At 53.5% G+C, this 27822-nt stretch overlaps 4 protein-coding genes and 1 long non-coding RNA gene across 8 annotated transcripts; 3 read left to right on the plus strand and 2 right to left on the minus strand.

The window, feature by feature from the left end:
* Positions 1-265: 265 nt before the first annotated feature.
* On the plus strand, positions 266-11124 carry mdga2a (MAM domain containing glycosylphosphatidylinositol anchor 2a). The gene is made up of 17 exons (XM_077730918.1): positions 266-694; positions 2936-3075; positions 3151-3325; positions 3422-3618; positions 3687-3819; positions 4013-4285; positions 4842-5171; positions 5274-5609; positions 5690-5962; positions 6891-7039; positions 7102-7279; positions 7354-7374; positions 7590-7745; positions 9443-9586; positions 9667-9800; positions 9879-9978; positions 10048-11124. Exons 1-17 carry the CDS (start codon positions 610-612, stop codon positions 10134-10136), a joined length of 2913 nt encoding a protein of 970 aa, XP_077587044.1. The 5' UTR covers positions 266-609; the 3' UTR covers positions 10137-11124.
* Positions 9420-11901, minus strand: LOC144206141 (uncharacterized). The gene is made up of 3 exons (XR_013328304.1): positions 11428-11901; positions 9871-10008; positions 9420-9806 (listed from the first exon to the last, which is right to left on the minus strand). It is a non-coding gene; the product is annotated as an uncharacterized LOC144206141 (long non-coding RNA).
* Positions 11427-14442, plus strand: LOC144206140 (SUN domain-containing protein 3-like). Its single transcript, XM_077730919.1, has 9 exons — positions 11427-11704; positions 12123-12213; positions 12328-12518; positions 12734-12786; positions 12861-13011; positions 13076-13191; positions 13262-13435; positions 13512-13601; positions 13714-14442. Exons 2-9 carry the CDS (start codon positions 12125-12127, stop codon positions 13825-13827), a joined length of 978 nt encoding a protein of 325 aa, XP_077587045.1. The 5' UTR covers positions 11427-11704; positions 12123-12124; the 3' UTR covers positions 13828-14442.
* heatr5a (HEAT repeat containing 5a) lies at positions 14164-26072 on the minus strand. Of its 3 annotated transcripts, none has more exons than XM_077730916.1 (37): positions 25868-26072; positions 25158-25339; positions 24812-25023; positions 24618-24750; positions 24406-24555; positions 23813-23987; positions 23349-23741; positions 23091-23216; positions 22682-22932; positions 22509-22620; positions 22269-22421; positions 22063-22162; positions 21892-22001; positions 21665-21828; positions 21439-21593; positions 21237-21342; positions 20815-21005; positions 20584-20743; positions 20292-20481; positions 20056-20225; positions 18999-19146; positions 18741-18926; positions 18136-18378; positions 17873-18051; positions 17729-17797; positions 17468-17647; positions 17135-17405; positions 16905-17027; positions 16584-16711; positions 16376-16523; positions 16051-16311; positions 15895-15978; positions 15374-15741; positions 15191-15298; positions 15024-15126; positions 14741-14894; positions 14164-14667 (listed from the first exon to the last, which is right to left on the minus strand). In XM_077730916.1, the coding sequence occupies exons 2-37, from the start codon at positions 25281-25283 to the stop codon at positions 14523-14525; spliced, it is 6075 nt and encodes a 2024-aa protein (XP_077587042.1). In that variant the 5' UTR covers positions 25284-25339; positions 25868-26072; the 3' UTR covers positions 14164-14522. The 3 variants fall into 3 exon arrangements, with proteins under 3 accessions (XP_077587042.1, XP_077587041.1, XP_077587043.1); XM_077730915.1 differs by having other exon boundaries at positions 15374-15750; XM_077730917.1 differs by having other exon boundaries at positions 15374-15750; positions 24618-24726; positions 25868-26071.
* Positions 26073-26453: 381 nt separating this feature from the next.
* On the plus strand, positions 26454-27470 carry hikeshi (heat shock protein nuclear import factor hikeshi). Of its 2 annotated transcripts, XM_077731198.1 has the most exons (2): positions 26454-26735; positions 26772-27470. In XM_077731198.1, exons 1-2 carry the CDS (start codon positions 26721-26723, stop codon positions 27312-27314), a joined length of 558 nt encoding a protein of 185 aa, XP_077587324.1. In that variant the 5' UTR covers positions 26454-26720; the 3' UTR covers positions 27315-27470. The 2 variants fall into 2 exon arrangements, with proteins under 2 accessions (XP_077587324.1, XP_077587323.1); XM_077731197.1 differs by having other exon boundaries at positions 26458-27470.
* The last annotated feature ends 352 nt before the right edge of the window (positions 27471-27822 follow it).

The raw sequence follows: 27822 nt of genomic DNA on the forward strand, positions 1-27822 counted from the left end.
CGGAAGTACGTCTTTCTCTGTCCTCTCGCTGACGTCTCACCGGTGAAATCCATCAGCCAGCCAGCCAGAGAGAGATAGAAGCAGCCAAGGAGCCAAAGAGCCAAGGAGCCAAGGAGCGTTACATCTCCAGGAGGCCCCAGCCCCACGTCACTGGCCACCGGCCGTCCCGACGGAGCGCCGCCGGCCGTTGACGGCCCGCGGTTGGGGAGCCGCCGTTGCCGCTGACGACGATGCGCTGACGCCGGGGGAAGAAGAGGCCAGGGAGGACGAGGGAGGACTCTCGCGGAGGGTCAAGCTTGGGAACGCCGAGCCCCCTTTTTCATCCGCGCACACACGGACGCACGCAAACGCACGCACGCACATCATCATGTCGTCGGCGGCGGGGAGGAGAAGCGCCTGAAGCACGACGAGGGCTGCTGCCGCACCGTCGCCGCTCTCCCGAGGGGGGGATGAGCAGGACCCCCCGACCGGCGTGGATCGCCGCCTTTGCGTGAGACGCCGAACCAGAGCGCCAATCTCTAAGGAGGACCGTCCCAGAGAAGAAGGACCGGGAGGAGGACAGCCGGGCGGACCGGCTCGTGGCCTGCTCCCCGGGGGGAGGATGCGAAGATGGGCCCGCTGGTGGCGCTGGTGTGGCTCTTGAGCGCCGTCGTGAGCGCCGTCGTGCGCGGCGGCCACGCGCAGGGCGTGTACGGTAAGCGCAACAAACGCACGGCGGCTCTCGTGACGTCACGCGGGGCTTGGGGGGGTGGCCACGTGACCACACACCTGTCAAGGTCACCTGTCACGCGCCGCAAGGGAAGCGCTTCCGGTGTCACGTGACGCGCGCCGACGGACGGACGGACGGGGGATTACGCCGACGGGATTAAGCCTACACATCTGGGAGAAGGCGGCCAGCCGGCAGATGCGCGCCCGCCCGGCCGGCCTCGTGCTCAGCGTTGATAGTCGGCTAATTGGCCGTCCTTCCCATTTTGAAGGGATTGGACGCCTAGCGTTGGTTGTGGCGAGCTAACATGCTAAATCGGTTCTGTGCTGTGTATAAAATGAAGTGGACGGCTGTGGTTGTGTTTTGGTTGGCTTACCCGTGGTTTGGGGGCTCCTGGGGGGCGTGACCTGTTGACTTGGGGGTGGTCCTGCTTTCGTCCAATCATATTTGCTCGTGGATGTTCCATCTGTAAGAAATATCAATGTTAGTGTTTACTTTTTGTGTGTTGCCATGCTATATCCACAAGGCCAGAACATCATTGTGATCACTCATTGGCCGCCATTTGTGGCGCTCCACGTCCAATCTGTCAGAAACGGGAGGGACGGCAGAGAACGAGCCGACCAGGCGTGCCAAGGCGCCCTCCTGTTTTCCCAACAGATGGGACGTCAACGAGCAATGGATTCTTTTCAAATGGTCGACAGGAGCACAAAAAAGCCTGTCGTCGCCCCTCGTAAGATGGCCGCCTAGAGGCAACGTTCCCGTTGACCAAACTTTTTCAAATATTGATTGTTCAAGGTCAAAGTACCTGCCAAAGACGGCACTCGACTTCCCTACCAATTTTAAGAGCCATAAAGTCATTGTAAATGAAGGCCACCCGTGCTTTCCGACGGCCATCTTGGGTAGGGCAAGCAGGTTTTTGAAATAGGAGCTTTCCACTTTCCACAAGCCAACATTCCCCTAACTTGGGCACAATATTTCTTCTCGTAACCCCGCCCCCTTCGCACAAATAATGTGTCATTTTGAAGCCGGCACCCAAAGCGGCAAAAGTAGCAACCGTGCCACGTTAAATTTGGAGAAAAGGTCCCGCGGCGCCGACACGCCGAGCCAGTCACGCACGCCAATGTTGTGTCACACGGGGCCGAGAGGCGGGTCCGGCTAAGGGTCGGACGACCCCGTCCAACGTCGGGGGGGCGCTCCGGTGGCCCTGGCTTACGCCGACGCCGCCGCCAGCCAACGGGAGGCCGGCGGTTATTTTTGTCCGGCCCACTGACTGAATGCGCCGCCGTCCTCGGCCCACAAATAGAAAAAAGTAGAGAAAAAAAAGCGAGAACGAGAGGGGGCGAGCGAGCGAGAGAGCGAATGAGCGTCTTACGTAACGCCAACGCGTGCCCAGGAGATGAAAAGTGTGACACGCTTATTCACTCCTTTGCCACCATTCACGCCAAAGTGCTTTGGACGGGAAGAACAGGCCGGTGATTTAGAGATTTTTATAATTTAAATATTTTTTTAGTTCAGAAATGAGCATTTTTATGGTTTATTTTTTTAACCCTAGCGTGTATGTGTTAGTTCTTAAATAAATTAAGATAGAAAATTGATATTGAAAAATATAAAAAATATTTTAGTTTTATAAAAAGAAAATACAAATATATATTTACATTTATATCTATATTTAATGTGAGATTAACATAGTTTTCCCCAATTTGATTCATGGCTTAAAATTGACAAATGTAAAAAATATTTTACATTTGTTAAAATAAACTAAACATATTGATATTTACATCTATATTTTAACTTATGTTCCCCAATGAGAATGACATCATCACTCATCGACGTCTGATGCCGTCAATGGCAGCCAATCAGTCAAATGACCCAAAACATTTGAATGTGCGTGTTGCACAACGTCAACAGTGGGAGGAGCCAACAAAAAAAAGTGTGATCTAAAAATAGAAAAGACAAAGTAGGACATCCTCTCTTTGCTGGCCCCTCCCTCACCTGATTTCCCTCCTTCCATCACTGGCACCTTCCTCATCCTCATCTGCCTCCTCTTCCTCGCGTCATACATTATGTATTGTGCGTGGCACACTAACGTAGTCAATGGGAATAAAAATAATACACCCGTGTCCTCATATTCACGGTGTCATCTTGAGGTCAAAAAATGTGTGTGTGTGTGTGTGCAAAGCCGCCCCACGGCGTCACCATCATGTCACAATTCCGCCATGTGCTCGACAGCGCCACCTACGGTGGCCATCGTGCACTCGGGACAAGCGTGCAGCGTGGAGGAGGAACGACACAGCGAGCGCGTCTACACCATCCGGGAAGGAGAAACCCTAGAACTGCTCTGCCTGGTCACCGGCCACCCGCGACCCCAGGTCAGTGGCGTCCAATCGCTTTGGAGTGGGAGCGGGGGGCGTGGCCCGTGCCCACCCGCGCTCGACATCCGACAGGTACGCTGGACTAAGACGGCGGGCGGAAATTCCGAGCGCCAAGCCGAGTCTTGGGCGCAGAACGACACCCTGAAGATCGAAGGTGTCAACCGCCACCAGGGGGGGCGCTACTACTGCAAGGCCGACAACGGCATGGGGACCCCCGCCATCCGCTCCATAAGGGTCGACGTATACTGTGAGTATACGAGGGTGTCAGACTTTTAGACTTTAACGTCAACTGCATTTCCAAGATAATACTATAAATGTGCAAATGGCGATTTTGTGGGTGCAGTTTTAGACGATCCGCTGATCACGGTGCACCAAAGCGTGGGCGACGCCAAGGAGCTCTTCTACTTTGAGCGCACGGTCTTCCTGCGCTGCGTCTCCACCTCCAACCCGCCCGTCCACTACACCTGGAGGAGAGGTCGGCAGGTCCTCTCTCAGGGAGCGGACGCCGGGGTGGACATCTACGAGCCCTTTTTCACGCAGGTGAGCGACAATGACTGACGTCGCCGCCGCCATTGCACGTATAAAATATCATCCGTCTGCCATTCCAGGGCGAGACCAAGATCCTGAAGCTGAAGAATTTGCGTCCTCAGGATTACGCCAACTACACGTGCGTGGCGTCCGTCAGGAACGTCTGCGACATCCCGGACAAGATCGCACACTTTAGCCTCAACAACAAGACGGGTACCTACTTCCTTCTGGGTCATTTCATTCTTCTGGGGGTGCTGGAGCCTATCCCAGATGGGAAGGACACCCCAAGTGGGTGGCCAGCCAATTGCGGACAAGAAGGGACAAAGAACCAATCACACTCACTGCTAAGGACCATTTAGCATCCAATTAGCTAGCCTAGCGAGTTTGTTTTTGTTTTTTTGTTCAGCCCCGCCCTCCATCAAGCTCCTGGTGGACGACCCCCTGGTGGTGAACCCGGGCGAGACGGCCAAGCTGGTGTGCGAGGCGTCCGGCGGGGACCCGCCCCCTAACCTCAGGTGGGTGCGCCCCGGCGGCGAGCCGCTGCCCAAGGGGAGCGTGGCCCTGGGGGGCACGCTCAGCATCCCCGCCGTTGCCGTGGACGACGGCGGCGCCTACAGCTGCCTGGCCGACAACAACGTGGGGAACGCCGCCAGGAAGTCGGCCAACGTCCTGGTCAGAGGTGACGGATTTTCAAAATAAGAATTATGTCGACTTTATCGAATAAGGGTCCAATTTTGCTAACTAAATAGAAAGTGCCACTGCCAACCCTCCCACTTCACTTGCTTTGTACGTCAACCAGTGATGAAAAGAGCTTGGTTTGCCCCTGGTAAAATGGCTTTCCATTTAAGTCAATGAATGGACATCCAAATGAAGCCAAAATTTTCATAGCAGTGATAAACGGAGCTTCAAATATCAAATCCTGGCAGGCACGCCATTTGACAGGGTGTTGAGCCGGAGGGGAGGAGCTACGCAGGTGTGGATTTTGCGCCTGGTGGGCGTCCTTCACATTCTCCAAAATGAGTCAGAGCGTGGCGCTGGCTGCTTATGTAACGGACTTTCAAATCATGCGCACGTTTGCAACTATTTTTGGTGTGGACACCTTACTCTTAACAAAAATGTGAAGAGTAGCCATTTCTAACCAACATTTCCTTTTTTTTGAGGGGGACTAAATGCACTTTCTGTTTCCAATTAGCCACCAAAAGCAGTCTATAAACACACTTGCCGTCTCGGAACAGGTCTCCGCAAAGCCCGCTTCTGGATCACCCCGGACCCGTACCACAACGACGATCACATTCAAATCGGGCGCGAGGTGAAGATCAGCTGCCAGGTGGAGGCCACGCCCCCCGAGGAGCTGCGCTTCGGCTGGCTGAAGAACGGTCGCCCGCTGCGCAGCTCCGAGCGAATGGTCATCGCGCACGCCGACGGCGAGGGCTCGCCGGGGGTGACCGACCTGGACATCATCGACCTCAAGTTCACCGACTTTGGCACGTACACGTGCGTGGCCTCGCTCAGGGACGGCGGAAGTCCCGAGATCAGCATCGACGTCAACATCTCGTCCACCACGGGTGAGGGGCGGGGACACGACTGTCAAACATCTAATGAAGGGCAAGCCATTTTTTGTTTCATTTTTGCGGAAAATGTCCTTTTGTTGTCGTTTTTTGTGGCAGTCCCGCCCGAGCTGACGGTTCCCAGGGGGCGCTCTCAGATCATCGCGCAGGAGGGCGAGACGGTGGAACTGCAATGTCTGGTGTCGGGCAAACCCAAAGCCGCCGTCCTGTGGTCCCGCCTGGAGGACGGCGACGCCCCCCCGGCCGAACCCCCGGCGGGAGTGCCGCCGGCTTTGGCCACGGGCGAGGACCCCGCCCAGACGGAAAGTTCCCACGGCGTCCTGAGGCTGGGCAACGTGACCCGGGAGATGGGCGGGACTTACCGCTGCCGGACCAGCCGATACAACGGCTTCAACGTCAAACCCCGAGAGGCGCTGATCCAGCTGCTGGTGCATTGTGGGTAGTGACGCTCCCCAGAGTGCAGCCAGTCTTGATGAGAAGGTGACGGCCATTTTGTGCCTCCCCCCACCCCGCAGTCCCACCGGTGGTGGAACCGGCGTTCTCGGAGGTGCGTCAGGCCCTGGGGCGGGCCTTCGGGCTGACGTGCCGGCTGCTGCGCGCCCACCCGGCCCGCCAACTGCGCTACGAGTGGAAGTTGGGCTCGCGGCTGCTGACGGTGGGGCAGCTGGACGAGCGCAACGACGACACGCACTACCAGGTGCGGGCGCTCAACCGCGAGGGCTACGGCGAGTACACTTGCGACATCAGCAACGAGGCCGGAGCCGGGAGGTGCACTTTCCTGGTCACCGGTGAGTCCAAAACCTTACGCTTGTCGTCCAATAGAATGGCCTCCACACATAACTTCTTGTTTGGACTGTTAATGACTTGACACACACTCGATACTTCCTGTTGGGGATTAGAAACTTCCTCTTTGACCCCAAAATATTTCCAAATTCCAGCTCAAAACCGGGTGGCCCGGTGGAGGAGTGGTTAGCTTGTTGGGCTCGCAGCTTTGGGGTTCTGGGTTCAAATCCAGTTCCGCATGCTCTCCCCAGGCCTGTGTGGGTTTTCTCTGGGTACTTTGGTTTCCTAGCACATTCCGAAGACGGGTTAAGTAGGTTGATTGGACACTCCAAAATTGCCCCTTAGCTGGCGAGTGTGAGGGTTAGAAGCCAGAGTGTCACGCACCACCAAACTTTTGACCAATGAGCAAGCAGTTTGTCGAGGGGGGGGGGGGGGCGCTAAAAGTATGTCCGACGGCTCCGTGACGGACCATGCGACATTTATCCCGAGGGGCTTAAAGCGAGCTGGGAGTGTAAAATGCTAACTGGACAAGTGCGTGAGGATTTCAGTCGTCGCTTTCTTTTATGTCAAAAGTGAGGACGCCTCCACGCTTTTCGTCTCGTGTGTCGTGTCTCCGCCTACCAAAGCTCTTCCGAGCGCTCCCGTCAGCATTTGTCGCCTCCACTTCCGGAGTTAAGCTCCTTAACTCTCCTCCAAAAAAAAGCCATCTCAGCGATCACGCTGACGTTAGCCACGTTAGCACGCTAGCCGTGTTAGCCGCAGTCCCATGGTCAAAAATACACAAATTGGACTTTAAATAGGGACAACACATATCCAAAATTGGCGCTAAAGCTAACATTTGCATCTTTAGTCCTCCATTCAAGACCAGAACAGCTATCTGTCAATTAAATGTCGACCAACGCCAACGGGCTAACGTTGTTTTTGGGATTCCAGGGAAGGCGTACCCTCCCGAGTTCTACTACGACACCCGCGGCGCCCTGTGGCAGAACCGTCCCCGCTCGTACGGCTTCAAGCTCCAGTGGACCCAGATGGAACCCGGCGCCGTGGACCGGGTCCTGGCCTACAGACTGGGACGGCGACAGGCGAGTGTCTCGACCGGCGCCGACCCAGCGGGGGCGACCGTTGGCTAACGGAAATCCCGCAGGTGGGCCAGAGCCGCTGGTGGGAGCAGGAGATCCCCATGGAGGCCAACATCCACCAGGGGGAGCTGTTAACGTACAACCTGACGGACCTGGTCAAACCCGAGTCCTACGTGGTCCGCCTGACGCCCATCACGCGCTACGGCGAGGGCGACGCCACCGAGCGCGTGGTGGCCTACAGCGGTACGTTGGACGGCGACCTTTGACCTTTGGTCTTTGGCTCCACTTGACCAAAGAACCTTGCGTTTCCTTCGCAGCTCCGGTCAATCCACATCTCAGTGAGTCACGCCCACTTTTCCACGTGCAGTGCCAGTGAGAGAATGTTGGTTATTATGGGGTGCTTAACCCATTTTAATGTTTTTTTCTCCTATGTTTAGCTAATGGAATGGCTAATGCTACATTTTGGGAGTCACGATTAAATTGAAAAGGCGTATGGCACGTTCCAAGTCAAGATTGAGGGGGTGCCATATGGTTTTTTTTGTAATGTTCACAGGGGAGTTCCAGTGCGCTTTCGAGGACGAGGCCCTGTGCCTCTTCTCTCAGGATAAAAGCGACGACTTTGACTGGACGCGCCACAGTGCCGCCTCCCGCGACACCAAGTACACGCCCAACACGGGACCCAGCGCCGACCGTCGTGGCTCCAAACAAGGTGCGTTCAAAAAGGAGTTTCCCGTGCTGTACTAAAATGGCCGACTTCCAACAATATACAACCATCTAGAACAGTGGTAGGGAACATATGGCTATTTTGACCCATTTAAGAGCACCTTTGTTCAATGATATAAAAGCTTTTGATTTCATATAAAGCCATAACATCCCATAAGAGTAAGCTTTCATTTCAAATTATTCCACAAAATGTGGGCTTTCATAAAGAGGAAAGCTTTCCTCAATACTAAGTGTCCTGCAAGTGCAATCAGTGGATTGGCATCAGGTGCTTCTTCTGCCCAACCCCCGTTGCTTCGAGTTTGTCAGCTCGGACGGTGCAGGACGGATTTCTCGAACCAAAAGCTGCCCCCACCCTCCCCCCTCCTCACCCACGTTGGCCCAACCCCCGTTGCTTCAAGTTTGTCAGCTATGTCTTTGCTGCATTACTTGAAAAAACACAAAGTAGCCAGTTCAAACTTTTTTTTTTACCTATTTCAAACGTGGGCCATCAAAGTGAAAACTTTTGACCATTTTGACTCATTTAAGAGCACCTTTCTTGTATAATATTTCACCCAATTTTATTATACTCAGCTGTGTAGGATGACAATATTGGCTTTACATTTGACTTAATTTGATGTAAAGGCCCATAAGAGTAGGCTTTCATTTCAAACTATTCCACAAAATGTTGGTTTTCATGAAGAGGAAATCTTTCCTCAATACTAAGTGTCATGCAAGTGCAATCAGTGGATTGGCATCAGGTGCTTCTTGCAGCCCAACCCCCGTTGCTTCAAGTTTGTCAGCTCGGACGGTATCGGCCGGACTTCTTGAACCAAAAGCTCCCCCCTCCCTCCTCCCTCCCCACCTACATTGGCCCAACCCCCGTGGCATCAAGTTTGTCGGTCAGCTCAGTCGGTCAATGCTAGTCAGTGCTTGATGGCAAAAAGCTAGCCTGTGAGCTAAAATCTGGTTCCCGACCCCTGATCTAGAACAACTAAAAACCGAAATAACTTTGGATATAAAAGCCATTTTAGCAGTCCTCCGTATATTTACAGAGGGAAAAAATGTCCTGACAGCACGTTAAGGTGGATTAAGCGGAATAATAACAAGGACGCACGTTCTTTAATCTCTCCTACACGCGCACATTCCAGTTATCAAACGCTTCCGCATTTTGCTGCTAAATTGCGCCCGTGTTCAACCCCGCCCGCTCTTTTAATTCCATTTTCCCAAAACACGCACCGCCAACGGGTCACGTGACACCCGCCAGCGGAAACACTATTTAGGGATTTGTGGATTTGGACCAATTTTATTTGGACGCTGTTGCTCTTTTTTTTTAACCTGGTGCAGCCTCCAGGTGCGTTTAGAAGCATCAGAAGGCGTTGCCAGGGTCGTGGGGGTGCTGGAGCCTATGCCAGCTGGGGAGGAGACAAAATGGTGGCCAGCCAATCACAGAGTGACAAACAACCAATTACACTCAAGGCTAGGGTACAAATTAGCATACAATTATCTTAGCATGCATGGGATGCGGTCGTAAACCAGAGTCCCATGCAAAATGCAAAACTTATACATTGAGGTATCGAACCCAACATCTCCGAACTGCGAGGCCAAAGTGATATCCACTAGGACACCGCGTCAAACCCTCAAAAAATCTCACCATTCATTTGTATTCTCATGACATTTTTTTTTCATTTATTTTTAAACGTGCAGGATACTACGTGTACATCGAGACATCCCGTCCAAGGATGGAGGGCGACAAGGCCCGCCTCCTGTCGCCCTTTTTCAACACGGGTTCCAAAAGTGGCGCCGCCTACTGTCTGGCCTTCTTCTACCACATGTATGGAAAGCACATAGGTGAGTGGGAGTGGCATGATGGCAATGGCGTGGCGGCCATGGCGACGTTCTTTAACGGCTCGCCGCCATTTGGGATTTAGGAGCCCTCAACGTCTTTCTGAGGCAAAAGGGGGCGCCGGCGACACCGGAGGACGCCGTGTGGAGTCTGAGCGGTAACCAAGGCGACCGATGGCGCCGTGCCGCCGTGGACATTCACCCCAGCGCGGACTTCCAGGTCAGACTAGGAAATAGAAATTCAAGAACAGGGCCAGCCAAAAGGGGGCGCAGTTTTGCCAAGAGCTAACCTTTTCAGGTGGTGCTGGAGGGCGTGCGCGGCGCCGGCATCGAGGGCGACGTTGCCGTGGATGACGTGGCCATTCAGGAGGGTCCGTGCAAGGATCCGCCGTCCAATAGTGAGTGACGTCCTTGGCCGTCAATGGCGGCTGCCGAAAAAAGACGTCAATGACGCTTTCTTTCCTCAGACCTGATCTCGTTGGCCCCGCCCCGCCAGTCCAGTTTACCGGCGAGCCTGGTGGCACTCGGCATAGCTCTGATTGGCCCAAGGAGGTGACATCGTGGCCGCCGCTTTTAGCCCCGCCCCATTCCACTGGACGGCCATCCGCTCAGACGACCATTCTTTCCCAATTGTTTTTGGCGTCCGGTCTGTCGCGAGTGGACGTTCAATCTATTTGAAACGGATTGGGCGTCTACTCACTTTTTCACATATTCGTATTTTCCAAAGTATTAAAAAAGTATTTTGTACAAATTACAGACAGGCACAAACTGTGTGCACCATTAACGGTGCTGGACGTCCAAATGATTGGACGCGGGAGGCTTTGTTTACATCTTGCAAACGTTTTTCATTGGCTGTCAACCCTCCCACTTCAAATGTTTTGGCACTTTGGCTTAAGAATAACATGAATAACCAAACCATTTTAAGAGGAATAAATATATTATAATCCTCTTAACTGCCATAAAATTGGACATCAATGGAAATACGGTATTTAACGCACGACGACACACGTCCGCAAAAGCCTCTCGTTGGGGGGGGCGGGTCCGCCATGACACTCAAGTGCCTTCAGAACATCGACACGGCGACCGGGAATAGGCGAAAGCGGACTTTCCCATTGGTCGGCCACAGAATTAATTTTTCAAACAAGCACAACGGGGGGTGGGGGGGTTTGTGTACTTCCTGTCTGGGAAGGAAGTCGCCAGAGACGACGAAGACGCTTTTTTGTCGACTATTTTTCTTTCTTTGGCATGTTTGACCCATAGAAAAGACTTTAGGGGTTCAATTGACGGATGACGCCATGGGACAGTGAACGGAGCATAAGCGGTGAGGTATAATTATGACCACAAGGGGGCACTGAAAGGCGATCGTTCAATGCCAGCCCTGTTATGGATGGAATGATAGAATTGCAGCAAATATCTCATATTTTAATGAATTATAAAGATAACTCTGCATTTATGGAGGATTACAGAAATCTGAATTTTCCCCCATTGTTGTTTATAGAAAATGTAAAAATTGTACATTTGAATAAAAAATATTTACTGTTTTTCCCCTTTGTTTGATTTAAATACATATAAAACGTTTTTAAATACATGACAGGAAAACCTGAAATGATTCAATCAATTATATAAGTATTAGTTTTCTTTTTTTATACTCTATTTTGGAGAAAAGACGGTCAAGCTAGCGTTTAGCTTCCGAATTTGAGCTAGCGTCCACAAGCTACCATGAGTCCGCCGCCGAATAAAAGTATTCGCGTCATATATTTACTATTTATTGAATGATAAAGAGGGCGTCATTTGAACGAAAGTGTACTTTATATTGGACCGGCAACGGTTTTTGAAGTCGCCCTTACCTGAAGAAGTGTAGCTAGCTTGCAAGCAGCCGCCGGATCTCGGCGTCGCCTTGGAAACGGGCCATGGTGGTCGCGCCCCTTGAGCCAAAGTCATGTCGTCAGGCGTCACAGGGCTGCCAACCGGCGATGACACCGGCGACGTGCGGCAGGTGAGGCGTGCGTGGCGAGGCGACGTCCGGGGCGGCGGCCTTTGTAATCCACGGCGGGCGGCAACAACGACGACGAAGACGAGCTTCTCCCGACCGACAGGCACAAAATGGCGGCGGTTAGACTCGGAGTAAGTTCACCGCTCGATTCAATAGCTGCTTTAACGCAGCAAATGAGTTCATACAATACGCCAAGAATTCACCGAGTCTAAATGGAAAGAAGGAGTCGAATAAGGCCCCCGTTAGTGGGTGCACAACGTCTTTTGCTAGCGTTGATTTGACACCTGCGTTTGGGCGTGGGCGCGTTTCGGATGACGACATTTTGGGTTACGACTTCCGGGTTGTAGAAACACTTCTGGGGTCTCTTAATTGCCTTTTTTTCCTTTACTTACTGGCAATGGAAGGCGACTCGATACTTTCATTGTTATGATACTATAATTTTCAACTCGATATTATGATCGAATCACTATAAATTTCGTGTGTATTAATAAGTATAACATTAATATTCCCAATGGTGACGCCCTCTTGTGTCTGTCTGCTGTATGGCAGCCATGATAAGAAAAAGTTCTCGCCTGGAGTCATCGGGCTACTACAGCAGTGACGGTCAGCCCGTCATCTCGTACAAGGAGACTCCTTACAGGTAGGCAGGTGTGTCTTCTGAGGCGTACCCGGCCCGGCCGCCATATTGGATGTGGCCCAGGGGGCCAAAAAAAAAGACCCCTTCCGTGTCTGAAGGCCGGCCTGGTCCTCGCAGGAAGCTTTGGACTCGGATCCGCGCTCAGCCGCGCCCCCGCAGAGTCGCTACGGACGTGGTGAAGATCACCGTCCGCCGGTCCGAGTGCGCCGTGGTGGGCGTCAGTCCGCCGCCGGCGCGCAGGGGGAGGCGAGGCCTGCGCTTGGCCCGGCTTTACCTCATCCCCCTTTGCATCCCCGTCTTCTGGATCCGTGAGTATACCAAGTCCAAAAAGAAGGTGGGGGAGGGAGAAGGATTTAGAAGGATTTGGACCAGAAAAGGTTCTCACGCCAAGACTGTAAAAGCTCGGTAGCCCAAAGGGAAGCGACCAATCCCGTCTCTAGGGAGACGATTCCGGTCCGGAGACGAGCGCAGGTGACGCCCCCAGGCGTTCTCATCCTCCCTTTTCCTGACTTCCATCCCGCAGTGTGCGAGCTGTTGATCGGGCAGATGACCAACGGCACGGTTTCGCCCAACTCGGTAGGAGCTGCCTTCCTCCTCATTTGACCTCCACTGGAAGCTCCTCCCCCTATTCATCTCCCGTCCCGTTCCAGATCTCCGGACGCGGCAACGAACTCCTGGAAGAATTCTACAGCAAGTTCAACGAACTGAAGACTCGGCTCAACAGCTATGAGGAGCTGATCCGAAAAGACGAGAAGGAACCCATGTGGGCCAACGTTCCCAACTACGCCTTGGAGTCGGCCGGTCAGTACGCCGCCGCCGCCGTTCTCACGTCGCAGCACGGGAAAGTCACCGTTTGGGTCGGCAGGCGCCAGCGTGGTGTGCTCCGCTTCGTCGCCGCCGTACAAGGTCAAGTCCGGCTTCTTCGGATCCCTCTTTCGCTGGGGGGCCCGAGGGGCGGTCCGTTCGCGAGTGGTCATCGAGGTGAGGCCCCGCCTTCCGATAAAGCGCTCTCCCCGCCCACCCTGACCGACCCGGCCGGCCCCACCCACAGGGAAAGTCGGAGCTGCAGCCGGGCACCTGCTGGGCCTTTGGCGGTTCGCGGGGGAACCTGACGGTGGCGCTGTCGCACCCGGTGGTGGTCACCAGCGTGACGCTGGGACACGTGGCCAAGAGCATCTCGCCCACCGGAGACATCCCGCACGCTCCCAAGGAGTTCAGCATCTACGTGAGTGGGCCGGACTTTCCCCGTTGATGTCACGGCGCCATTTTCCCTTTTTTTGACGTCAATCTTTTTCCTCCAGGGCTTGACGTCGGCCGATTCGCCGGCCATTAAACTTGGACACTTCAAGTACGACGCCAACGGCCACTCCTTCCAGAACTTCAGAGTTTCGGTGAGTAGCATTGACTTTTTTGGGCCGCAGAAAATGACACGGTGGGCCAGATTTGGCCCCCGGGCCGCCACTTTGCCACCCATTGAGGCCCACCGTGTGTGTCCAATCGTAGGCCAAAGGCTCGCCTGTCAGCACGCACGTGACCCTCCGCGTGGAGAGCAACTGGGGAGACTCGACGTACACGTGCCTGTACAGTTTCAAGGTGCACGGACGGCTGGCGTCCTGAACAGGCCACGCCCCCACCACCGCGGACACCCAGCACATGGACGGACGGCGCTGACCGCTCGCCCGCCCGCCCCACGGGCGAACGGCGCGGGAGGCGGAGCTTCCCGTGGCCCGCCGGCACTCTGACGAGTCAACTTTCGTGAAGATGACCCACTTGATGCGTGCAATACCGTGTATTCGTCGTTTTGACGTCCTTCCGGGCGCCATTTTTTAGAAAAATGGGCGGCGAGGATATAAATGAGGCGGGACGGAGGTGCTTTTCGGCGCCATAGACGACGGCGTGCTTCCCGTTCCTTTTTTCAACTGGCAGCCAGTGAGGGAGGAAATTATTCGGGTGTCATTTTTGCCATTCGTGGTTTTTATTCAATGGAAAATCATGCTTTTAAAAAAAAAATCCCCCAAGACAGCAAATTGTTTTTAGTGTTCACCTTTTTTTAATGGTTGAACTATTTCCATTTAAAAAAAAGAATTTTTTTGGTTCAGATTTTAAAGGATAATAAATATTATTTTCATGATTTTCTATGTATTGCACAATTGCTGTTAGCCCTTGGAAGTTCATCAAGTCTATTTTTTTAAGTTAAAAAAATACCAGCATATTTACACTGTTTGTTTTCTTAAATAATAAACTGAATATTGATATGTCTGTGTTGACGTCAACATTTCACAAAAGTTCCCTTTAAAAAGAAATTTGTTATCTCACAGGAAGTTGGTTTTCAGCGTGATGCTCGGCGACGACTTGGCGGGCGAGCTAGCCGGCGCGCTAGCGTTAGCGATCTCCTGGTCTCCCTTGAGGGCCGCTTCCAGGCGGGCCTTCAGGTGAGGAGACGTGGACACGGCCGACCTAGCAGAACGTAGCAAAATGTAGCGGATTAGCGACCGCAAACAAAATGGCGGGCAGTTCCGTGGGGGCTCACCTGAAAACGGCCGAGTGTTGAGGTCCCAGACGAGTGAGGTGCCCAAGCGCCGCCCGGTGCAGCGAGCGAGACGGCGCCGGGGCCGAGCTCACGGCGTTTTCGGCCAATAGGAAGGAGAGGAGCACCAGGAACAAGATGGCCACCAGTGGAGCGCCTGCAATAACAAAAAAGTACAAGACTCTAAATGCTCTTTATGAGCGGATCAAATATTTCTTCCTACTTTTTTGGGGGGTAAATTCCTAAATAACCAATAAATAAATGTATTTAATAAAATGTTCCTCACGGCGTTGCGGTTCTGCCGCCAGCGTCAGAACCTCCAGGGCGCTCACGGCGTCCAGAACCGTCTGTAGCTCCTCCGGGCTTTCGGGTCGCCGCCGTTCCGCTTTCTGTCAAGCGGGCGATTGTTTTGAGGTGGAACGAGGGGTTAAAGAGCGAAGGGGGCGGGGCTACCTGAAGGAACCTCAGCAGCGGCGGTCCCAGAGCCCGCACGTACGGCGCCGAAAGGTCCGGCCCGCCTCCGAAGAGCCACGCCAGCAGTCGGAAGCAGCGAGAAGCCACCTGGAGAAGGAATTCATCATTACTTTTGTATTTTCTCAAATGAGAAAACCCTGCTGGAGGAAAGGCGGTACTGACGTCGGGGTCCGGAGCGTCCATGGCGTCGCCGAAGCAGCGTAGCGTGTCGGCGTACAGCGTCGGCGCCCCCGCGCACACGTCGGGGCCGGCGGCCGACAGGAAGGCGGCCAGCGCCGTCAGCAGGGCCGCTTGGTCCGCCCCCTCGGCGTGGCGAGCGTCCAGCAGCGTGCGTAGGGCGGAACGCGCCACGCCCTTCCAAGCGTCGTCAACGCCACTTTTTTCCAGGCGACTCGGCGAGGATGCCAACGCCGTTTTGAGAGACAGCAGGAGCGTGCGCGCCACCAGGCCGGGTCCCGCCACGTCCAGATCGGGGGCGGAGTCCGAGGCATCTGGGAGGGGCCACACGCCACTTCCTGGAGGACGGGACTCTAAATGGAATAAAATGAGATGAAAATATTAATGATCATATTAAATAAACACTATAATGCCAGAGTGGGAAAAAGTAATATAAACATCTGAATAAAAAGCAAAAAAATACTAAATCTTAAAATAAACACCATAATAATATACTAGAATATTACCATGTTGTGCAGCGGGTCGTACAGCCAGTTCTTGTAGCACTCCCAGGAGCAGGTAAAGGATTGTGGGTAAGACGGCCACGCTTCCTGCGCCGCAACATCCCGGTCAATTCCGATCGGTACGCGACGCGGCGGGATTCGGGTGGGGACCCGGTTCACCTTGAGGCGAGCAGAGCGCCGGCAGCTGCGAGAGGACGCGCAGGGCCGACGAAACCAGTAGGCAATCGCCGTCACTCAGATTCCACACTCGGTGCTCCGAGGCGGCCATTTTGGGACAGAGAACGGGCAGCTTTCTCAGCAAGACACTCAGGCAGATCTCCAGCGCCCCGAAGACCAGCGAGCGTCCGGGCACCAAGCCGCCCGTGTCGCGGCCCTCGCCAAACTCCGGCACCGTCTCCTTCTCCGACGCGCCGTCGTCCGCTGCGGGGGGAGGAGGAGCCACAGATGGACGCTGGCAAACGTCGCTCAGTGGTTTGGGCCTCACCTTCCACGCCGCGTCGCTTCTCGCCGACGTGCTCCCGAGTGGCCGTCACGATCCGTTCCAAGAGGTCCAAGGCGTCCGCCTGGACGGCCGCCGACTCTCCGGTGACCATCAGCCTGTGCAGGACGGCCAGGATCTCCACGCTCAGCGCCTACGTGGGCGTGGACGACGAGTCATAAAGGGTCAAAAGGGCGCCCGGGATGGGCCTCACCTGGTCGCTGGCCACTTTGGCTCGGGCCCAGGGGACGTCCAGCGGCGCCTGTAGCGCTCGCAGACAGGAAGTGATGTTCTCCGTGCGCGCCTCCGAGTGGGGGGAACACAGGAAGTGCACGCTGAGGCCTGTGGCAAAGACACGGGGGAGGTGATCTAAAATGGCAACCATGATGATGAAAAAAGGGGAGGGGCAGACTGATAGAGGGCATCCCTTGAAATAGGGGGACCTTTTGGGACCTTTGTGACCTTTCACCTCACTACCCCAACATGTAAACACTACATCTATCTGAACAAGCCGGACAAATGGTGGCGTGCTCACCCACGATGAGGTGGAGTCGCTCGGCCCCGACGTCTTCGGGACTGCGGGGGGCGTCACCCCTCATGGAGGTGGGCGTGACCGGGCGGGACAGGTTGTCGGGGCCGTCGTCGCACGTCACAAAACCTGGAAAAGAGAATGATTAACAGGAATGAAAAAAATCAAACTTAATAGCAGATGTGATTTCACAATAATCAAAGGGCAGACTGTTGACTTTCCCCAGAGTGCAATACCTGTGCTTCGCAGCCAGAGGGCAGCGGCGTGCAAGATGGGCGCCCAAGATGCCGAGTAATAACCTGCCATCTGATGGGCCTTGAAGAAGGACCCTACGGCCACGAGGTCCTCGTCGTCCCGCGGCAGAGCGAGGGCGCCGTAGTCCCGCAGCGCCGCCAGCCACAGACGGCTCAACTCGGGCAGATCGGACCGGACCAGCGCCAGGAGACCCCCGCCGTCGTCCTCCTCGGCGACCTCTCGTCCGCTCTTCCGGACGGCCGCCACGTAAACCTGAAATGGGCCGGTCAGCGTCACGGCGTAGGCCGAGCGGCCTCCGTGGCGTTGACGTTCACCTGCGCCCAGGCCTTGAGGACGGCCAGCTTCTCCATGGTCACCGTGGCCTCGTCGTAGAGCTGACCGCGGGCCTCGCTACCGGCCCGGACCTTGGCCAGGGACGAGGCTAGGAGACGGTGCACGCGTTCGATGTCGCGTGGCTCGCTTAGCACGCCGCTGGTTAGCCACGTGCTGCACACCTGACAGTAAAAAAGTTTTAAAATATATATATATTTTTTTTACTGAAAAGATTAAGACCAGTGTGGGTGTAATTGTCCCACCTCACAGGCCTTGGCCGTGACATCAGGAGGAGCGTCGGGGGCGAAAGCTGGTCTGAGAGCAGCTCCGACCTGCGGGGAAAAAAAAAAAAAACACTAAAGAATGATCCTTTTATTTTAGCACCCCCGGCAAACCCAAACGCTCACATTGGCCTGGTACTGCTCCAGAACGACGTGGCCCGGGAACTCGGGCTCTGCCACTTGCCCGAAGGCCGCCATGATGGCCAAAAGCGCCTGCAGGCCCGCCAGCCGCAGCCGCTCGTGGGGGTCGGTGGCCGCCATGAAGGCCACGCGCACCAGATCGCCCAAGTGGAGCACCAGGAAGTCTGAGCGCAAAAGTCGGACGCCATTTTCGCATCTTGGCGTCCGAAGGGCCAATTTTACAAAAGCGTAAAAAAGGTCGGGCTTACCGGCAGAGTCGCACGCTCGCTTCTCTTGCGCTGAGGCCAAGTCAAAGTGGGCGGGGTCTTCTTTCTGGCACTGCGAGATGATGCGACAAACGCACTCCACGGCGAAGCGGCGCGTGGGCCAGCGGGTGGCCGGAAACGGGCCCGGCGAGTCCGACCCGGCGCGGAAAGCCGACGAGTCGTCATCGTCGTCGCCGCCTCCCGCGCCACCGCCGCCGGGGTCTGCCTCCTCCGCGCTTGCACACGCTGTGGGGATAGAAAGGAAATACCCAAACCATTGGAAAAAAACTCCCCAAAAATAAATGTTGAATAAGTGTCAAAATAAATATTGAAAATCAGGCTAAAATGGAAATATTATATTTGAACGAGGTCAGCACGGTGGACTAGTGGTTAGCATGTTGGGCTCGCACTTCAAGGGTCATGGGTTTGATACCAGGTGGGGCCTGTGTGGAGTTTTCATGTTTGTCTACATACACGCTTGGCTAATTGTATGTGATATTGTCACTGATTGGTTGTTTGTCTCCCCTTGCACTGCGATCAGCTGGGATAGACTCCAGCACCCCCCGCGACTCTGGTGAAGATAAACGATTCAGAAAAGAGCGACTCACCGATGGAGGCGGCGGCCAAGACGTCCTTGCAGAGCTTCAGCCTGTCCCCCAGCGTCCCGCCGGCTTCTCCGGAGGTCATCAGGTGGACCAACGTCTCCCGGACGTCCCTGCGGAGTCCCGCCTCCGACTCCCGATCCAGCAGGGAGAAGAGCGCCCCCTCCAGACCGGCCTCCTTCAAAGTGACGTCTGCAGAGGCGGGCGAGCGTCCAGATCGGTTAGTAAACAGAATGGCGTTTGGGGGCGGCGGCCACCACCCACCTAGTTGCGTTTTGTCCCGCCTCCGCGACGGCTCCTTGGGCGGCGCCACGGCGAGCCGGCGGACTTGGGGGGCCTCGCGCTGGACCAGCTGGCGCAGGCACGCCACGGCCGCCTGACGCAGGAACAGCTGCGAGCTGCGAAGGTTGGCCTGTCACAAACGAGCGGTGGCTGGTTAACCCACGACGAACCAGAACACGGAAAGGAGGGCATTTTAAGGCGATTACACGTGAAGAATGGTGTTAAATGATTGGTTGCCGTCGACGGCGGTAGACGTCCAATCCGATAGAAGCGTTAGATTGGTTTTTATCATCCAGGAATCCAAAATGGTGTCGCTTCGATCGGATTAGAAGCCTACTGGTGATGAAGTCATTAATAAAAGAAGTCCTGGTGGCAAACCCTTATCAATTGAGAGCAAAAAGATGATTGGACGCCATGTGGTCATCAGTGTTACTAGGAAAAAAGTGCATTAGAAGGACAGGCAAAGCAAATTTAAAGGAGACATATTATGTTGCGCTCAATACCTTATGAAATTGTCTTTGCTTCCATATATATTTAATATTTGATTGTGATTGGCTACTGCCAATAGCAATGGGTTTTTACATGATATATCTCCTTTTTTAGTGTTTAGTTGAACCAATCCAAAGATTTCCATTCAGGGAGGGAAGGGGGGGGGCACCTACCTTCCTGGAACATTCCAGTAAGACATCCTAGAAGAGATGACATATGTGGACTTTAAAGCAAAACACCTACACCTCCTGATTGGTCGCCCTTGACAGCTATATAGACCTTAGTACTGGCCCAAAAGATTGCCATGTTTGTAGTGTAGACGTATTTGGAATGATCTGATCTTTTTGTGCAGCCCAGATTGAAATTTCGCAACTCTGTGAACTTATTCATAAAATGGAAAATTCTGTTTCTAACCCATGTGACTCCGCCCACATTTTCTTTTCTGGCCTCTGTGACCTTTAAATTAACAACCCCAAAATGTCCCGAAGAAAGACCAAGTCCGCCATTTTGGTGCTAGGTTCGCGTGTGTGTGTTTCGGATGCATTCTTACGCAAAGTGTCGGCACCAGGTTCTCCAGTTGGACGTGTTGCGGGCAGAACATGTGCAGCTGCTGCAGACAGGAAATGGCCCGGGCCCGGACCAGACAGTGGGGCGTGGCCTGCATGGCGCCGCACGCCGACAGGCAACTGGAGCGCAACGCCGCCACGTCGGAGCCCTCGCCTGAACAACGAAATTCCACGTTTAGCATTTTTCCGGGCGGCCCCGATCCCCGAGTGCCCTCCCTACCTTGCAAATCCGGGCCCAGGCGGGCGACCAGGGCGTGCAGGCAGCGGCCCAGGCTGCGGTGCACCTCGGGGTGGGTGGGCGGAGCCGAGAGCAAGAGGCGGAGCACCAGCTTGAAGGAGGCTTCCGCGTGGGCTCGATACAGATTGGACGAAAGGTCCGCCAACAGGGACAGGCTGTGTAGAGACCATGTCTGGAGGACAAAAAATATAATAATAATGGATTAGCACACAGGTGTCAAAGTGGTGGCCCGGGGGCCAAATCTGGTCCGCCGCATCCATCCGTGTTGCAGTACCTGAACCTCGGGAGAGGTGGCGTCTTGACTGAGCGTGAAGAGCACCCCCAAACACGCCGACAAATGCTGAGGCGAGCTGACTCCGCCCACGTAGCGGTGCAGCGTCCCGATAGCCAGAGCGCAGCCGCTGCGGGACGCCGCGTCCCGGGCTTTTTTGAGCCTGCCAATAGAAAACCACGTCGAAAACTCCATCTTCATCATTTTAGTTAGCATAGCCGCACGTGCGCTAACCTCTCGAAACAGAGAAGCGAGACGGAGATGGTGAAGCCGGCGTCTCCGACCACGTGCGCCAGGCGCGCCAGTCCCTCGGCCGCGGCGCACCGTAGGGCGGCGCTGTCGGCGTCCAGCGCCCCCAACAGGAGAGACGCCGCCGGGGCGCGGGCCTCCACCGGGCCGAGAGAACCTCGGCCGGTTTTGGGGTCCTGAGGAGAACGTAGCATTTAGCTAATTCTATTCAAAATATGCCACAGAGATGACAAATACGATCAATCTTTCGTTGTTTACTACAGACAGTCTAAGTATGTATTTCGTGTCAAATAGAAATAAAATATTCAGCAGATACAATAGAAAATATTGTTTTGTTAAAATTCTTGACCCACTATGAGATCATTTTGAACGTTTGGCAGCTCTGATATAAGAAGATGGGACAGTACCTTAAGAAAACAACAGAGGGCAGCACAAACACGAGTCTGGACCGCCTGCCGTCGTTGACTTTTAGTCTGCTTGAGAGTCTGAACAAACTGTTCCAGAATCTTCAACCTGGTGCACACAAAAATGGCAAAAGTCACAAAATATGTCACATCAAAGTCAAATAACTGATTCCATAAATTAAAAGAGAAACAAAACAAGACAAACCTCTGAGCCGAGATGATGTGCGGGAAGAGATGGCCGAAAAGTTGAGTGATGGCGGCGGGCAAGGCGGTGCCGGGGCTCAGGGGGGCGGGGGCTTCGTCACCCCCGTCGCAGAGAGCGAACGGGTCATCGTCCAAAGATCCCGCCACTGAATATATCTGCGAAACGCCGTTATCGGCACCGGAATACTTAGTTAGCTTTTATTTAGCATCCAGCTAGCTATACTCACCCGATCCTCCACGTAGCCGCTTTCGTGGTAGGCGGGGCCGAGCAGCGGCAAGTCGTCGCCGTGACAGAGGGACGACAGGAAGTCAGGTTCCGAGGGCGACCGGCTGAGGGTCTCCGGGGCCAGCAGGTCCGACACCAGCTGGTTCATCAGCAGACCGAAACTCTCTGTTGGACCACCCGAGAAAATATTAAATCTGTCGTGAGAAAGCGGGACGACGGCGGTGTTACCCGTGTAGACGTGCGGCGAGAGCGTGGCAAGCAGCTCGTACGCTCGTAGTCGGTAGAGCGGCGCCCACGCCGCTAGGCGGGAACCGTGTAGACCCACCAGGACGGGAAGTCTGTGGGTGGCGGGGAAAAAGTTAGTGACGTTTTTTGACGGGCGTAATGGCGGCGACTGACTTTGGGAGGAGGACCACGGCGCATGTGATGGGCACGAGGAGATGGCCAATGACGTCATCGCTCAGCAGTTCCTTGCAGTGGAGCGCCAGCTTCTTCATGGCTGATCACAAACACGCAACATGCCATAAGTGTGTGTATTTGCACGTATGACATGATACATTTTTGCAATGTCATGTGCTAATTGCTAACGATGTACGAGCACTTACCACAGAGCGCCCCGGCACGCCCTTCCAGCGTCACCTTCCACGTAAAGTAGTCCCCTCGCCTGAGTTCCATTTCCTGCTCCCTGAGGGAGGCGGGAAACACGCAACGCCACAAGAGGAGGAGCCGAGGGAGGTGCTCATCCACAACCGCTGGACCTGAAAACACACACAAAACCATTAGATTCAAAGAAGCCATTTTAAAATCTCATATTCAGTTTTACATTAACATATCATATATTTTACCCAGAGTGCACAGGGAGGAGACGAGCAGCCAACCGACATGTGTCCTCTGCAACGCGAGGCGGGCGTTCTGCGAGGCCGACCGCAACAGTTCTTCGGCCAGGTCCATCACCGCCTGCGGAAAAAAAGCCCGATTAGCCCGCGTCGCTAACTTAGCTCCACCTCGCCGTTCGTGCCTCGCTCTTGCTTCGCGGTATTCCCAGGGCGCGGCTCTGCACCGCCGCCACCAGGGCGGCCAGCCCGGTGCCGTAGCCCGCCACGGCCTCCGGACAAGACTTGAGCGCCGCCAGACGCTCGAAGCAGCGCTCCAACAGGGGGCAGCACTGCGACGGAACGGCCGACGCCACGCAGCGGAGGCACCAGGCGGCGGCCAGGCGGGCGCGGGGCGCCGGGTGGAGGAGGACGGAAAGCACCGAGTCCAGGAGGCCTGTGGGAAATGGAAAAAAATCATCATTCATTTGTTTTTGTAAATATAGGAGGACATTTTAAATGCTAAATTGTCCCTCGCGACAAGTGTGATTGGTTGTTTGTTTTTATATGATGGAAATCGACACAAAAAAGGTGAAAATGGAGATGGTGTGAAACCTGTACTGCTGTCTGTAAAAAGGGGGGCAGCCGTGGAGCCCAAGTCTTGGATCAGAGCCCCCAATTCCAGAAGACAGCAGACCAAAACGTGAGGACTGGAGCTAGCGGCATTTCCGTCTGAGACATCTGGTGCACAAAAAAACACATTTAAACGTTAAGAATTAAGTTGATTCATTAGATTTTTTTTCCATTTACAACATTTTTTAAAAAGTAAAACAAATAGGAGACTGAATTGCCCATTCCCCAGCGCCAACTCACCCAAAGCGTGCTTTTGCCCCGCCACGGTGGCGCACAGGTGCCTAGCGGCGTTGCCCTGAGCCTTCTCGCCCAAGAGAGAGCCCACCGTGCTCCTGAGGATGAAAGAGACGCAGCGGCAAGTGGCCACGCCGTCGCCCGTGCCGGAGGCCATCGCCATCAGGTGCGACAGGAAGGATGCCAAGTTGGCCTCCAGCCAGGCGCCGCCCATCAGCGATACAAAGAGCACACACGCCTGCGTGACACCGACGCGGACCTCCTTGCTCACGGAGCTGGTCCCCTTCAGCATGTCGCCGCTGGCCCGTAGAAATCCGGCTCCGCCCCTGGCAAATCCCGCTGCCAACAGGTCCGTGACCTCCTGCAGGGCGCCGCGTCCTCGGACCGTCTGTTTGGGGGCTGCCGTGGAAGAAAAAAACAAAACGTGAGAAGATGAAGGGCGCCGTTGGCCGTATTCGCGTGGAATGTACCGCCGCCGTGATCCCCGGGCGCCAACGCGGACGCCAGCAGGCTCCCCAGCAGCTCGGCGACGGCCGCCCGGGCGTCGTGGTCGGAGCCCTCAAAAGCCCGGAAGCACAGCGTGGCCGTATTTTCCAGCTCGTTGCTCCACAGGAAGGACGCCTCCCGCTGAAGCTCCAGCAGGCACTGGCAGAGACACAGAAGCATAAAATGTAGCAACAATGCCATCCTGTACCAACAATCCTTTTTTTATGAATACTATTTTCTTCTTTTTCATACTAATTGACGGTCAATGTAACTGTTAACATTTACATTTACCGGAGAAACATGAAAAGAGCTTTTATTGCCCTCCCCAAAATGGTCGCAAGTGGCCATTTTGGTACAGGAAAAGTTCCCATTAAAGTCCATGGATGGACATTAAAATTGAGTCTTAACTATCTTAAACCGGTTAAAGCTATTTGGCTGCCATTGATGGCAGAGAACGTCCAATCCATTTCAAGAGGGGAGGCCTAGCATTCATTCAAATGGACTGGGCGGCCATCTTGGGTAGGGCGAACAATTTCTAAAGGATTTTTGTACATTACGTCACCACGACGCCGCTCACCTTGGCCGCGGCGCATCGGACCGCCATGGAGCGGTCCGTCAAGCAATTCCTGGCCGCCTTGTAGACGTCGCGATGCCCCGACGCCCCCTCGGGGCCCAGCCCCCGCAGCATCCTTTCCAGCGACGCCATGATCTCGTAGCGACCTTGGGACTGGCGGCAAAAATGGCGAGACGTCAGAAACTTGAACAATGGGCGTTGTTGGCCACACCCACCTCGGCGTGCTTCAGGGCCTTGAGCAGGTTGGCCAGCGTGTCCTTGAACAAGCCGCCCAGGAAGCAGCCCAAATGCTCAAACATGGCGCCGAGGCACGCCACCGCCGCCCTAAAAACACAGCAGCACGCCTTCCTGTCGTGATCCTTTTTTTTGCAAGGAGTCGTCCCTCGTTTTTGGGGTTTGGCGAACTTACAATCTGTTGGGAAGAGCGGACGGCGAGTCATCCCGGACGCGAACCACGTCGTTGCACTTTTCCACCAGTAGGCTAGCGGCGACGGCATCTCCCAGGCGGAAAAGCAGCGCCAGGCAATGGGCTAGCAAAGCGCGGGAGGGCGGGCCGGGCGAGCCCACCAAAACGCCCGACAGCTGATCCACCAAACGACGCTGATTCTGTTTTACGGTAGCCTGAAAAAGAGAATGGACGTATAAGTTAATTTGTGCATATCCGCCGCCATCTTGAAAAATGATACTCCTTTTATGTTAACTTGTCAAGATAAGCACCATCAAAAATGATTGACAATTAAACACAGACAACTCACCTTGTCGCTGGAGGGGAGGAGCTTCTTCAGGCGGCAAAGCCAATCAAAAATGAACTCAGCCCGCTGATGTTCACTCAATTGACTGCACACTTCTTCGTCCAGCAGGAGGCTCTGGACGCTCGCCATCTTCTTTCTTTTCTTCTTCTTCTCATAAAACAGCAGACAACAGCCTAGTAAACATCCTGGCCAAAAAGACATTACATATCATTATCTTGACTTGATTTTTTTTCAAACTAGCAAGTGTTGAAGCTGAAACTTTATTGGAAAACATTAACAGTCCATAAACTTCACTAGGAAAATGCAATTGCTAACAAAATAGTGACAAACATTTTATTAAATACTTTTGAAACCTTGCAACTCGTGGACATAAATACACAAACAAGTCATTAGCTGCCAGTGACGTCAATAGACGTCCAAGTCTATCGGCTGACTCTCACCGACTTAATTACTAATGCGAGTGAAAAACTCTTAAATTCACGACAGACACGACAAAATAACCACACGACTGGACGTCTATTACCGTCAATGTTTCTAAAAGACTATACACCCGAAGGCATGCTCACTTTTTAGAACTTTAACCTAGCGAAAGTAACATTGGTGACGTTAGCATTAACCGGCTGACAGAAGGAGCTAAACACCAAAAGCTGACGCACAAACCAAATAAGAATAATGCGCTTCTACCTAAAAACTTTAATAAAGGGTCTACAAACCTTCGAGTGGAATTTGACGGTGCCGAAGTTGTCGAAAGTTGAATTTTACTTTCTTTAGTGTTCTTTTGATGTTGAGGGATAAAAGAAAAGAGCGGCGGAAGTGGCTGGAAAGTGAGCACCGACAACTTCTGGTTACTTCTTCCCTTCGAAATAAAACATTATGACAGTGTAACAAAGCTTCATAAACAATAACAAAAGCACCTTAAACTGTTAATAGCGCGAAAATGGTAGGAAGTTATCCCATAAGGAATACATTTTATGTAACTTGTGCATTACGTCACAATTGAAGCGGGAAAGTTTAATATGAAGTAAACTGAACACATTTTCTTTGTTTATGTACAGGAAAACATTATTTTGAAATATATTTAAAATAAAGGATATAGATCTTTAAATAAAAAAACGAACAGAGAATGATTTAAAAAGTAGACAATATATTGTTTATTTGTTCAACATGCTTGAAAAATAGTTTTTTCCATGTACTATGGGATTTTGAGCAGCAATTCCAGTATGTCATGAAATATGATATGAATAAAATTGATTGGACGTCCAGCGCTGTCAATGGCATACGACGGGTTAAATGAGGTCACCAGTCCGACTGGTCCTAGCTCAGGCTACGTAATCGATAGTCGAGCAGAACCGAGAGAACCTGAGAAGGTTCTAGAACTTTCGAACCTGGTTTTATTGGCCGCGGGGCGGCGGTCCTACCGGAGCTCGCAAAGTGACAACTAAATAGGCTAAAATATCGTTAGCAAACCAGACGAAGATTAGCAAACAACGCTAACGTCAGCAAACAGGGCTAACGTTAGTAAACAAAGCTAACGTTAGCAAACAAAGCTAAATCTTGCGGCCAGCCATGTTCGGCTGCTTGGTGGCCGGCCGCCTGGTGCAGACAAACGCTGTCCAGGTGGCCTCGGATAAATTCGTCTTCGATCTACCGGAGTACGAGAAGGTCAATCACGTGGTGGTGTTTATGCTAGGCACCGTTCCCTTCCCGGACGGCATGGGCGGCGCCGTGTACTTTTCCTTCCCGGACCCGGAGAGCGGCGGATCGGTGTGGCAGCTGCTCGGCTTCATCGCCAACGACAAGCCGAGTGCCATCTTCAAGATCTCGGGGTTGAAGACGGGTCAGGGTGGGGCGCACCCGTTCGGTGCGGTAGCCTCGGCCACTCCTTCCATGGCGCAGATCGGCGTCTCGGTGGAGCCCCTGGAGCAGCTGGCCCAGCAGACGCCGGTGTCCGGAGCGGCGGCGTCCACGGCGGACACGCTGCGGCTCTTTACGCAGAAGATGTTGGACAGTTTGTACAACTTCGCGTCATCGTTCGCCGTCACGCAGGGCCAGATGACGCCCAACCCCAGCGAGAGCTTCGTCCCGGCCAGTTGCATCCTCAAGTGGTACGACAACTTCCAGAGGCGCATGAACCAGAACCCAAACTTTTGGAAGAACTGAACCGACGCACGAAAAGCTCTCGATGCGTCGTTTTTGGACTTTGACGCAGACGACCGAGATGCTTCATTTTGCCTAAATAATACTCATGTAGTTACTATATAGTATTATTTTCCTGATGCCAAATAAATATCTTTTTTTCCAAAACTTGCAAGTGAATCTTTGGTTTAAGTGTCCATTTCTAATTTTATGTCATAAACTGCTCCTAGGCTCCAGAATGGTCCTCAATCCAGTTTGACATTTTGTAGTCCATCAAGTGCAGACCTGCCAAAAAGTCTCAAGAGGCCATGCCACAAAACATGCAGATAGTCTACAGTTCTGGTTTAAAGTGGCAATTTTAGTCTCTAATTTTACTACACAACTGAAACTATGTTGTTGAAAAAAACCCACTCCTCTAACCAGTTTGACAGAAAGAATAACTTGAAAAACTTGAAGAAGACCCATAAATACTCAAGAGGGAGATGTTCCAAAATGCTCAGAAAGTCTAATATTGTGGTTTGAAGTGGACATC

This window comes from Stigmatopora nigra, chromosome 13 (assembly GCF_051989575.1).
Source record: "Stigmatopora nigra isolate UIUO_SnigA chromosome 13, RoL_Snig_1.1, whole genome shotgun sequence".
Taxonomy (NCBI): Eukaryota; Metazoa; Chordata; class Actinopteri; order Syngnathiformes; family Syngnathidae; genus Stigmatopora; species Stigmatopora nigra.

What these genes read in the sequence shown, in the direction of transcription:
- hikeshi (XM_077731197.1), top strand. Translation starts at nt 26,721, where the DNA reads ATGTTCGGCTGCTTGGTGGCCGGCCGCCTGGTGCAGACAAACGCTGTC.
- LOC144206140 (XM_077730919.1), top strand. Translation starts at nt 12,125, where the DNA reads ATGATAAGAAAAAGTTCTCGCCTGGAGTCATCGGGCTACTACAGCAGT. An exon ending in CCAAGGAGTTCAGCATCTAC is followed by an intron (nt 13,436 to 13,511) that starts GTGAGTGGGCCG and finishes TTTTTCCTCCAG; the next exon opens with GGCTTGACGTCGGCCGATTC. An exon ending in TCCAGAACTTCAGAGTTTCG is followed by an intron (nt 13,602 to 13,713) that starts GTGAGTAGCATT and finishes GTCCAATCGTAG; the next exon opens with GCCAAAGGCTCGCCTGTCAG.
- mdga2a (XM_077730918.1), top strand. Translation starts at nt 610, where the DNA reads ATGGGCCCGCTGGTGGCGCTGGTGTGGCTCTTGAGCGCCGTCGTGAGC. An exon ending in CATGTATGGAAAGCACATAG is followed by an intron (nt 9,587 to 9,666) that starts GTGAGTGGGAGT and finishes TTTGGGATTTAG; the next exon opens with GAGCCCTCAACGTCTTTCTG. An exon ending in CAAGGATCCGCCGTCCAATA is followed by an intron (nt 9,979 to 10,047) that starts GTGAGTGACGTC and finishes TTCTTTCCTCAG; the next exon opens with ACCTGATCTCGTTGGCCCCG.
- heatr5a (XM_077730915.1), bottom strand. Translation starts at nt 25,283, where the DNA reads ATGGCGAGCGTCCAGAGCCTCCTGCTGGACGAAGAAGTGTGCAGTCAA. An exon ending in CACATCATCTCGGCTCAGAG is followed by an intron (nt 21,343 to 21,438) that starts GTTTGTCTTGTT and finishes TGTGTGCACCAG; the next exon opens with GTTGAAGATTCTGGAACAGT. An exon ending in TCCTCAAGGCCTGGGCGCAG is followed by an intron (nt 17,406 to 17,467) that starts GTGAACGTCAAC and finishes GGCCCATTTCAG; the next exon opens with GTTTACGTGGCGGCCGTCCG.